The sequence below is a fragment of the Convolutriloba macropyga genome, chromosome 1 (genome assembly GCF_964194025.1).
Source record: "Convolutriloba macropyga chromosome 1, txConMacr16.3, whole genome shotgun sequence".
Lineage (NCBI taxonomy): Eukaryota > Metazoa > Xenacoelomorpha > Acoela > Convolutidae > Convolutriloba > Convolutriloba macropyga.
Genome location: NC_134468.1, coordinates 89082868 through 89095168, shown reverse-complemented (window position 1 = coordinate 89095168; position 12301 = coordinate 89082868). Strand labels below are relative to the sequence as shown.

The following is a 12301-nucleotide window of genomic DNA, read 5'->3' as shown; positions in this document are numbered from 1 at the left end:
ATGCACAGAGGTGGGGATTGGGGATATGAAATGAGGGGGGGGGGGCTGATGTGGGAAAGGGGTGAGGGGGGTCAACCTTTAAAAACCGCGCTTCACACCATGAGTATACGTCTTCAAAACAGTTTCTGTGAATCGCATACTTTGAGATTAGTGAGTTGAGCGGCTCTAAGAAAACTTGATGCCCTCTGGTTGCTATGCTACCTGTTTATCCTGTTTTAGGACGAAAAGTCAAATGGGCCAGGAAAAAAGTCGGTCAAGCGAAGAAGAGATCACAGGACAAATATAATTGTTACAAAGCAATTAAAACCAAAATTCTCAATTTGGTGTCACAGCAATTGAAAACTTTAATTATAGTAATCACTGATTAGAGAGCTCTTTTATTAAATGAGTTCCAACTCTTGCAAAAGTTTTCCCCATCAGAACAAAAATAAAAAAGATCGATAGAAGCAAAAAGTCAGTAAAGAAAACCTAGTCCCCAAAAGTTTTCAGAGAATTCAATTCAGTTATGTTCTATTATTGCTTTTACCTTATCCTCAGAACTATCTTACAGATATTGGAATAAAAGGCAAACAGAAAAAAAAGAAAGGTAAATGAAAAAACCTAAATCTTTTTAATTATATACACATTCAGAAAAGACAAAAAATACGTCATGTCAAAAAGTGAGGACCGCAATACGCTATTTAAAAAGCCGTTGCCATAATTACTGATTACAAAAAACTCTTTTAAAGACCTAAGAATACGAAAGAAAAAAATGTATAAACAGATAATTGCAGCCACAATCCAAAACACAATTTGTATAAAAACTAAAAACTACCAAAATAAAACAAAGCTGGCAGATTGCCAGAAAATAGGCACAATACCTTTGTAGATCTGCAGTTTCAAAAAGATGTAAAAAACAGACCAGAAAAATTCTATTTTATTGAAAGCTGAGATGATATATATTGATTAAGAATCTGTTTAACTTATTGCTGCTTCTTTAATTGCTGCCCTCAAATACCCTTAAATTAGAGTAATACGCACTCTCATGACCTTATCTCATTGATTCAAAGAAAAGAAAAATCAATATCAGAGTCAGGGAGTCATTTTTGAGCGTGATATAAGTGACGTGCGACCAAAACTTAATTACGCGAATGAACGAAAATTCTCTTCATTAAGTGTGAAAAATGACGTCAAGCACCCAATTCAGTTGAAGTTGCATGAGCGAATGAACAAAAAGCAGGTTTGAAGTAGTTGTGACGTCATGTTGTCGTAACAAAAATCTTGACGAAACAAAAAAAACATAGCCGGAAGAATTCCGGAAGCGACTCAAATCGTCGGAGCATTACAAAGAAAACCATAAATACAATTGAAACTATTACCTTGATCACATCTCTTTGAATTTAAGTAAAGAAAAGTCAAATTCAGAGAGAAGTCATTCATGAAGATGAGGTAAGAAACGTTTTACCAAAAATTTAATGACGCGAATGAACAAAAAAACACTCGCCACTAAGATTGAAAAATGACATCACCCGCATTTCAGTTGAAATTGCGTAAACGAATGCACAAAAAGCAGCCTTGAATTGATTGTGACGTTATATCGTCGTGCAAAAAACTTGACGAAACAAAAAAAAACAAGAGAGGACCAATAATAGCCTCAGCTATCGCTTTGCGGATATTAATAAAACAAATAGACAAAATCAGCCAATTATTCGGTTTTCTTGATGCCCTATTCTGTCAAAAAAATTCAGCAAAAATACCTTTACACGGCCTTTCACTCGCATCCGCTGTCCGGTGAAAATGCCGGCCGAAAACAGTACTTCCGTTAAAGAAACATTGCAGGAAGAATTCCGGAAAAGGCTCGAAGTACGAAGCTGAGAACATTCCTGTTGGAGTCACCACCATAGAGATCGCTAAATCATTGTCGGCATAAAAAAAGCAAACTATTTTATGAAACTGCACATTTCATGTAAAAAATTGATTAACATCTGAAACATAGTCGGCAGATTGCCGCAAAAAGCCAATGTTCACGCGCTTGACGCACATCGGGATTGAGGCAGAAAAAAAGATAAATATTGACAGACTTTATTCCCTCAGTTTCAAAAAGGTGTTCTTAATCGTAGTGCAGTTTCATTTAGACGCTAAAACTATACTTAATTCAGCTTCTAAACCAAAAGCTATAAAGCTTAATAATAATGTAAGCTAGTAATGAGCTTGCCGTAATGAACTTTGATAACCTAATGCAATATGACTTAATGACCGGGATTTACCGCTTTATCCCGTTTCTTTTGGTTGTGCTCTTTTAACTTCGACTGTACTTACTAAGTTGCGCAATTCAATGCGTGAAGGAATTAAAATCAACTCAGTTGAAACAGTGAGTGAGGTAAGTCAGAACACAAGTGTGAAAATCGTGACCCATATAAAACGGAAAAACGTGATCAAAGGTAAATCAAATTTTAAAAAATGGAGAGCACCTAAAACAAGCCGTTGAGAGGCTACAATGGAATAAATTCAAAAATTGTCGAAACCTCAAGGAAACTCAATTTTTTCAACCAAAAAAAATCTCTTTAAAAAAATATGAATATCTGTACCAAAACAAAACTAAAAGTAAATAAATCTAAAGGCGTCCCAAAAAGAACAAACATATCTGGCAGATTGCCAAGAAATAGCTGCAATAGCTTCATAGATCTGCAGTCCCAAAAAAACCAGACCAAAAATGCTCTTAATTAAATGATGAGATGATATTTTTTGACTAAATATCAAAATATTTCTGCCTCTAAAAATATTGCTGCCTCTATTAGCTGCTCCTCACTTAGAGTGACAAACATTCATTTCACCTTATCTCTTTCAACTAAAGTAAAGAAAAGTCAATTTCAAACTGAGAAGTCATTTTCGAGAGGTAAGTCACGTGTGACCGAAAAATTAATCAGTCACTCGCTTTTTCGCTTCACTTCCTATTTCGATGTGACCAAAATTACTTCTCCAATTTGACTTCAAAATCATGAAAATGTATGACAAAACTTATAAAAAAGACAGCGCCCCAGTACAATTGAAAATCTTTGAATTACAAAAACCAAAGAGAAGGCCAAAAATAGACCCAGCTATCGCTGTGCGTCTAATAATAAAAGAATACACCACAACCGTAGAGCAAGTAGAATGAACTAGAGAAAAATGGAAACAAAATCTAATTTGCCAAGAAGGTAGTCATCAGCATCTTACTGTTTCAACTACACTCGTTCATAAACAGAGCGGGTAGATTGCAAGAAAATAGCCGCAATAGCTTTGTAGATCTGCAGTCTCAAAAAAACGGTATAAAAGCCAGACCAACAAATAGCCTTTTTATTAAAGGCTGAGAATGTTATACTTTGATTAAGAATCTGTATAAGTTATTGCTGCACTATTAGCTGCTCTCAAATAACATTCATTTAGAGTGACATACATTCAATGGACCTTATCTCTTTGAATTAAAGTAAAGAAAAGTCATTTTCAAAGTGAGGAAATCATTTTTGAGAGTGAGTTAAGTCACGTGACAAAAATTGATCACGCAAATGAACAAAAAAAACTCGCTCCACTAAGAGCGAAAAATGACGTCACGCACGCACTTCAGTTGCAATTGCACGATCGAAGGAAAAAAAGCAGATTTTAAGTGATTGTGACGTCACAGGGTCGTAACAAAGATCTTGATGATGAAATAAAAAAACAAAGCAGGAAAACTCCTGACGTCTAATTCAAAGAATTTTCATTGACTAAACAAACATCTAGACCCAGAGCGGACTATGAGTGAATTGGCAAAACCAGTTCTGAAAAATCAGATCAAAAAACTAAAAAAAAACAAATTAACCAATGTCAAAAAGCCGCCGTTGAACCAAAAACCACTAGCGCGAAATGGAAATTTGGTTTTAAAAAACAAGGCCTAAAATGAACTATGAATGGATTGCAATAACCATATAGAAAAAATCAATCCAAAAAATAAATGAAAACAGTAACAATCAAAGTGAAATTGCCGAATGTAAACAACTACTAGCGAGAACGATATTTTTTGTTCAAACACCGTGTTCTCACTCTTCTTTAAACTTAGAGCGAAAAAGTTTGACGCTGCAAAACCATTAGCTTTTCCGCTCAACTTGTTTCAGCTTTACCAAAATCACTACTCCAATTTCACTTCGAAAATCAGGAAAATGTATGACAGATCTTTACAAAAAAGACAGCGCCCCAAAAGAATTTAAAATATTTGAACTGTAAAAACTAAAGAGAAGGCCAAAAAGAGCCCCGGCTCTCGCTATGCGGCTATTAATAAAAGAAAACATCACAACCGTAGAGAAACTAGAATGAACTAGAGAAAAATGGAGACGAAATCTAATTTGCCAAGAAGGTGGTCATCAGCATCTTACTGTTTCAACTAAACCCCTTCATAAGCGTAGCGGGCAGATTGCAGGAATATAGCCGCAATAGCTTTGTAGATCTGCAGTCTCAAAACAATAGTATTAAAGACAGACCAAAAAATAGTCCTTTCATTAAATGCTGAGAATGTTATATTTTGATAAAGAAGTTATTACTGCCTTTATTAGCTGCTCCCAAATAACCTTCATTTAGAGTGACACACATTCACTTGACCTTATCTGTTTGAATTAAACTAAAAAAAGGTCAATTTCAAACTGCGGAAATTATTTTTGAGAGTGAGGTAAGTCATGTTACCAAAAAATTGATCACTCAAATGAACAAAAACTCGCTCCACTAAGAGCGAAAAATGACGTCACGCACGCATTTCAGTTGAAATTGTACGAACGAATGAATAAAAAGCAGATTTGAAGTGTCTGTGAAGTCATATGGTCGTAACAAAAATCTTGACGACGAAATAAAAACATAGCAGGACAAGTCCTGACGTACAATTCAAAGAACTTTCATTGGCTAAACAAAAAATATTAGACATAGAACGGACCGAACTGAGTTTAATGCAGAAAGGCTGTCAAAATAGGTCGTTTATCAAAATACTTATTACGCAATGCAGTTAAAAACAACTACTTATGTGTAACAAATACACAAAAAAAAACAATTGAGATCCGTAAGAAGTGCACAAAAAAGCGTTTTTTCTTTCAGGGTAAGTAATCGCAAAAAAAAATTAAACTAGCCGACAAAACGAAAATCGCAAGTATGCCAGTGAGCAAAATCCTGGCTCGCCTAAAGACAACAACTCAGAATTCAAACTCCTTGATTCTTTGACTAAAAGAAGGAACATAATCGACTATCGTCGGGCTATTGCCTCTCAAACGAATTGCCTCTCAAACGAATTGTCTCTCTCAGTTGGGGGAGGGGGACAACGGTGGAAGGGCGGTGTTTGGCTGCAAGGCCTCCTACGGCTTGAACGATGTGCAGAGGCTGGGATTGGGGGTGCAGTGAGAGGGGGCTGATGTGTGGTGGGGTGTCAACCTCTAAGAGCCGCCCTTCACACCATAAGTATAAGTCTCCAAGTTACTTTCTGTGAATGGAATACTTAGAGATCAGTCAGCTGAAATGCTCTATGAGCAATGAATGCACACTGGGCGCTATCTGTTTACCCCGTTTTTGAAGACTCGTGGCATCTAGAACTGGGCTTTATGGATTACTTCTGTTCCAATTTTCGATTTCATTTCCTGATCAATTTAGATTGCTCTGCTGGGCAACTACAGTTAAACAATTTTTCAGCAAAATGAGAACATAGCCTGCAGATTGCTCGAATAGCTGCGAAAGAAGACCTGCGTGCCATGTAATAAGAGATAGAGACATACAGATATAAGTTGAAAAAGGTATCGACGCCGCTCAAAAAGATATGTAAAAAACAATCAGCGATAAATTAAAAAAGCTTAAAATTCATTGAGCCCTTTCATTAGGGACTTTATTTAAACATACAAGTTCCTTTGACGTTAATTTAATTCAAATTAAACTGAAGTTTTATGCGCAAAAGTCATTTTATTGAGTGAGGTAAATCACTTATGATTAAAATCTAATCACGCAAGAAGCTTCTGCTGGCGAGAGTGAGAAATGACGTTACGCGCACAAAAAAGCCGTTAGTGAGAGGAAGAAGTCATTCAGGAAATTTGACTTCAGCTTTGCTGTGTGAATGTAAAACGAAAAAAGGTCAGACGGCGAAACAAAAAAACATAGCAGGACAAGTCCTGAAATACAATTCAAAGAATTTTCATTGTCTAACCAAAAAACTTGACCTAAAACGGACAATGGGTGACTTGGGAAAACCAATTCTAAAAAATCAGATAAAAAACCAAAATAAACAACTGAAAATCAATGACAAATGCCGCATTTCAAAACAAAAAAGGACTAGCGAGAAATGAAAAAATGGATCAAACAAGAAATTGCCGCATGTGAACAAAAAAACCACTAACGCGAAATGGAAATTTGGTTTTAAAAAACAAGACCTAAAATGAACTATGAATGGATTGCAACAAGCATATAGAAAAAATCAATCCAAAAAATAAATGAAAACAGTAACAATCAAAGTGAAATTGCCGAATGTAAACAAAAAACTACTAGCGAGAACGATATTTTTTGTTCAAACACCGTGTTCTCACTCTTCTTTAAACTTAGAGCGAAAAAGTTTCACGCCGCAAAACTATTAGCTTTTTCGCTCAACTTTTTTCGGCTTTACCAAAATCACTACTCCAATTTTACTTCGAAAATCAGGAAAATGTATGACAGATCTTTTAAAAAGAACGCGCCCCAAGACAATTCGAAATATTTGAATTGTAAAAACTAAAGAGAAGGCCAAAAAGAGCCCTAACTATCGCTATGCGGCTATTAATAAAAGAAAAAACTACAACCGTAGAGAAACTAGAATGAACTAGAGAAAAATGGGGACAAAATGGGGCGTGACCAAAGTCACAACTCCAATTTGACTTCAAAAATCAAGAAAATATGTGAAAAGATCTAAAAAAAACCTAGCCGGAAGAATTCGGGAAGCGACTCGAAGCGTCCAAACTTCACAAAAACAATAATTACAGCCGAGGATATTAACTTTTGTATTAAACCATTATCTCATCTCCCCAATTCTGATATAAAAATTGGTGAAAATTATAACGCTGTCAACAAAAGAAACAAAATGCAAAATTTCATATTATTGAAAACTTTGGTAACGTTAAAAAAGGTTCAAAATATTTAGGATGGTCAAAATACTGAAAGGCTAAAGAAGTTGGCAGCGCTATCAATTGTCATCAAATAGTTCATGATTCTAGTCTCAAAGGCAGATAAATCTTAGAAACTAAACTAAATTTTGAAAAGGAATATTTAAACTTAAGACTCAGAAAACCACAATCAGTTTTCTAATTACTGGAATTCAGACAAAAATAAGATATGTTTCCTTGTTGGCTATATGATATACAAAATGATTCCATACTAAATCAAAAATAATCATAGAAAAGACTTAAGCAACAGAAAAATATTCAATGCAAAAATGGTTTAAAAACAAAATGAAGGCCCCTTAAAAATTGCAGAAAACAATGATCAGTCAAAACTTCGGAAAAGGCTTTCCACCAAACTCTCAGTACTCCCTAATGTTGAAGGAAATCAATTAAAAACCAAAGAACAAACGGAAAGCTGAAATCAATAAAACTTTTTAACAACACAAAAACCAAATATAACGAAAATAAATGTAGGTGCCAGGACAAGGCTTGAATGATAAAAACTAGGATGTGAAGAATATGGACAGAATGTAACACAGTCGGAAAAAAAGATTTCATGATTTTTGAAATTAAATTTTATCAAAAAATTGGGGTTACTAATTCATTGATAACAATTCCATTACCTCTAGAAACTATGTGACAGCTTATCATCGCAACTTGGGGGAGGTTCTTAGGACCCTGGGGCCGGAAAAAACGATAAAATTCAAAAGATTCATGATTCAAAAAAAATGCTCAGATTAAAATCATGATAAACATTTCATTACATCTACAAGCTATGCGGTAACCTATAATTAAACCCCAGAGGAGGCTATGTGGCTCTTGAGGCTGGAGAAACCTAAAAACCGACAAAAATTTTCCAAAAACTTGAGAAAAATGCAAGTTTTACCAAAACTGTTAAAATACGTCATATTAAAAAAATGAAAGCAATTCCATGGCAAAAAAAATTTTTCAGTATTTTATCAAACCTTTAAGGACGTTTTCTGGCCCCTGCGTCTGGAGAGAGATGAATAACGAACAATAATTGTCAAAAAAATTGAAAAAATTTGCACGTTTTGCCAAAAGGTGCTAAAATTCGTAATGTTTAAATGTTGAAACCATTCCACTACCATGAGAAACTATGCAGTAACCTACTATAAAATCCTAGAGGAGAACTCAAAAAACCGAGGGCTGAAAAAACTCAAAAAATTACAAAAATTTTCAAAATCTTGAAAAAAAATTTGTGAAAGTTAGTATTAAAAAGGGTGTTATTAGCGAGTCGGTTGTTCGTCAGTAGCCACGTGGGGGGAGGGGGGGGGGGGGGGGGTTGGTTGCACTGGGGGTTGGTGCACGGGAGGGAGGGGTTTCGGGGCAATAGTGGGGGGGGGGGGGGGGGAGGGGCCAACAGAGCACTTAATGCCCACTGGGCGCTACCTGTTTATCCCGTTTTTGAGGACGAAAAATCAAAAGCATCAGACGAAAAATCGGTCAAGCGAAAAATCGCATAAAAAAGACCGACAGGAATAATATCATAGCTAGAGACTTCGTTTGAGAGCAATTAATCACTTTCGCTTTTCGGTCAAAACGGCGTCTCAACGAATAGTATTTCCGGTTTAAAAAACCTTAAGAAAACCAATACTCCTCTTCGAGTCGTACAGAAGACAGCGCCCCAATACAATTCAAATTCTTTGAATTGTAAAAACCAAGAGAAGGCCCATAATAGCCTCAGCTATCGCTTCGCGGCTATTAATTAATGCTCAAAAAATGATCCACCAATACTCCTCTTCGAATCGTAATAAAAAGCCGAGATGAGCGTACAAGTCATAGTTCATAGCTACAAAACTGCCCGTTAAAATCCCACAATGCCAGAATCATTTAATGCAATATGCTATGTAAATTTTAAAATTGCATTCTAAGTCTAATGCTCATTACACTCAAAAGCCCTTTTGAAACCCTTTGAGTCACCAAATTTACTTTAGAACAAGGTCAAATATTTATAAAGAAAGAGGTTCAATTTGTCTTTACCAAAAAACAATAATGCACAATGTAAACAGATCAGATATGGCCTTCATATGGAAGTACTGACCCTGTGATACAACTTTTCATTTTCAACCATTAGTTGGACATCGTGGACGAACTGCTCCATAGTTGAATACTTGGCACTCTTCACGTTCTTCTGAATGATGCTGAAGTCAATGGGCTCTTTGACCACCTCGTAATACTCTGGATTGGATCTACACAACAAACGAGATCAAATTTCTATTCATGCTTCTTCTCTATTCTCTACTTATTTTTAATACAAATGCAAAAATTTGCCAAAAATGCTTTTCTGACTGCCCTTCGAGTCACAAATTGAACATTATTGAAGATAAAGTTAAAGTAGTACATAGCGTATCAAATTATGATAGAAATACATAACATCTTTCAACATGGTTGAATCAGTTTCTGGTTTTATTATGACAACTGAAAAGAAATCTTCCCTTATCCTCTAAACTAGTGCGTTCCTGACACAAACACACAATGCTTTGTTGTAGGGCCTCATAAGGTTTATTTACATATTCCCTCACCAGTCGTTTAAAATGGTCATATTCTACTCGTGTACAAGATTCACGTCCATATTTCCAATGTACAGCCTTTTAGCTTTCCAGCTGTGGGCGGTATTCATTAAGAGCAGCAGCGATACCCTCAGTTATAAACAGCAATCACAAGGTTCTCTTCTGGGAACAATAAATGATGATCAATGATGCATACCTTCTGGTTGGCATTCGCATGAGAGACTCACATAGCAGTTTTCCATTTTCGTTTGTCACCACGCGAACATTCTCAAAGATGTTCAGAATGAGGCTTTGCTAAAACAACCAACACTCCACTCCACTCGAACATCCGATCAATTCAGGTTCTTTGATAAAAATTACAACGGAAATCAATTGACACTTATCACTCAGAGGAGGATATGTAAAGTGCGCGTGCACTATGTTCAGAAACTTCCTAAACATCTTTCAACAAGGAGTACAAATGGTAGAAATATGAAACATTTCAGACCAAACAAAGCAAAAAATAAGCCGATAGAGGTCAGAACAATTGTTCTCCATTTTATTGTAGACCGCTTCAAGGTTGGGGGGCGGGTGTTATTTGAGACAATTACAATAAGACATAATCTAGACAACTACAACGATTAAAATTGAAAACATAGCCGGACAACTACAAAACTAAAAAAATCGACACGAGTTAAACTACTAATTACCTACTTCAAATAACCTATTTTTTGCATGTGATTTTTTTCGCCAGTAGAGCGTTGCTGGTGTTTATCATGGAGTAGTTTTTCCATTGATTTTGTCATTTATGATCGGAAAAAATACTCATCCAAAAACACGAAGACATTTTGTAGTAGTATAAGACTTTATTGCTTTTGAGGCACTAAATATTGAACAAACTCAGAAAATGATAGTCATCATACTTATTTTGAACAAATTTGAACATCAATGACTTTAGATTAGAATAGAACGAGGAAGGGTGCTCAAACACATCAAAAGACGCAATTTTGTGCAGTTCGTTGGCATACAAGGCACTTCGAATGAAGAAATTTCTCCGCGTAGATTGCTTAATGGTCTTTTTACAACAAATTTCGGCCTGTTGGAACTTCGTAACAATCGACTCTTGTACTCAAGATAACAATGTTCACCAAGGGGCATGTCATAGAATCCAAACAAAATACGAGTGTAGTTCACAAGCAGTTCACCCGAATAATAGTTTTACACGCAGCATCGATCAATGATCAGCATTAAACCTATCGATAGGCGAACGTCATTAATTAATTGTCAAACTCAGACCTATGCCAGTTCTCACTCAAAAACGCATCTCACGAGAATTATGGCCAATATCAGCAAGTAACTGCTTTCAGTCTCAATTATTGCAAATAGCTAGTAATGATTTTCCAATGGGCTTAGCTATAACCAAATTAGCTCACCAAATTTCCAGGAGCCATCACAATTCCTTTGGGCCTTTTCTTGGCTGACAGATTGCTGGAGGCGGGTGATAACAGATCAATGGGAAGACTGCTGCCTCCAGCAGCCCCACTTGCTCCTCCTGCATGCAAGGCGGCATCTTCGCTTATGATTGAGGAACTTGCATCTGATTGACCAGATCGTCTGCGCTTCCTCGTTGATGAATAACTATTCACACTTCCTACCATAGCAATAACCTTAAATGTATGAATTACCGAAGAAGTAGAGACATATTTGAGTTTCACATGCAATCATTTACTTAAATGTGCTGTTTTCGTTTGCTGAGATAGCTCGCAATTACTTTTAGAACGTACCTCCAATTCGTAAAATTACCTCCAATTACTATTCGACTTTCTCTAGAAGTCTATCATGTGGTACACTGTCGGAAGCCTTATTGAAGACGAAAAGCTTATTTTCCTTTTCATCAAACTTTTTATAAAGCAAGTCTAGAAAGAAGATGAATTCTGTTACAACTGATCTACATCTCCTGAAACTGGGTTGTGCATCGTGTATTGTTGTCTTTACTATTTCGTAAAGTTTGTCAACAATTAACTTCTCAAGCACTTTGACATATTGAAGAGTAGGCTTTTTGAGCAATACTTTTCAATCATGGCTTTGTTTTCATCCTTAAAGACCGGGATGGGATGTCCACACTTATTTTGCAGTAAGATGGGAGAAATCCTTTATTCAAGGCAGCCTTGAATATAATAGTGATTGCAGAACTTTCAAAATCGTGTTGTCTATATTTATTTTCAAATCATTTGTGCTGCATTTGTTGTACTTCAGTTTTCTTGGTCTTTTATTAGCCAACGCGCCTGAAATCTAATCTTATTTAAATTTCCGATGAGCTTCATCTATGATTATTCAAATGTAAACACGGCTCCGGGTCTCGAAAAGTACTAAGCTGAAGGACACTACAGAGATTTTCAGGCTCCAAATCAACAACCAAAATTCAGCCTTGGATTTTCATTTACTTTAGCAAAAGAATATAATTAGCTGTTGGCCCTGCTCCGAAGTCAGATTTTAACCGCTAAGGTCTTGTACAAAACAAATATATTATAGGCAAAAAAACGAAACTATAATCGAATTGTTCCAAAAATTAAGACAAGGTAATCATCAAGCACTGAAACTCTGAAGAAAGCCAACTTGAGAAATTCGCAGCCACAATGCAGAAGA

General features: G+C 36.0%; 1 protein-coding gene across 2 annotated transcripts in view; it reads right to left on the bottom strand.

Moving 5' to 3' along the window:
- Positions 1-11345, bottom strand: part of LOC142344124 (protein polybromo-1-like) — a 104708-nt gene extending 93363 nt beyond the window's left edge. For both annotated transcript variants that reach the window (XM_075395634.1, XM_075395644.1), the window contains exons 1-3: positions 11089-11345; positions 9873-9970; positions 9208-9355 (exon numbers count right to left, since the gene is read on the bottom strand). In XM_075395634.1, coding sequence (XP_075251749.1) covers positions 9208-9355; positions 9873-9970; positions 11089-11313 — 471 coding nt within the window. In that variant the 5' untranslated portion in view covers positions 11314-11345. The remainder of the gene's footprint in view (positions 1-9207; positions 9356-9872; positions 9971-11088) is intronic.
- Positions 11346-12301: the final 956 nt, after the last annotated feature.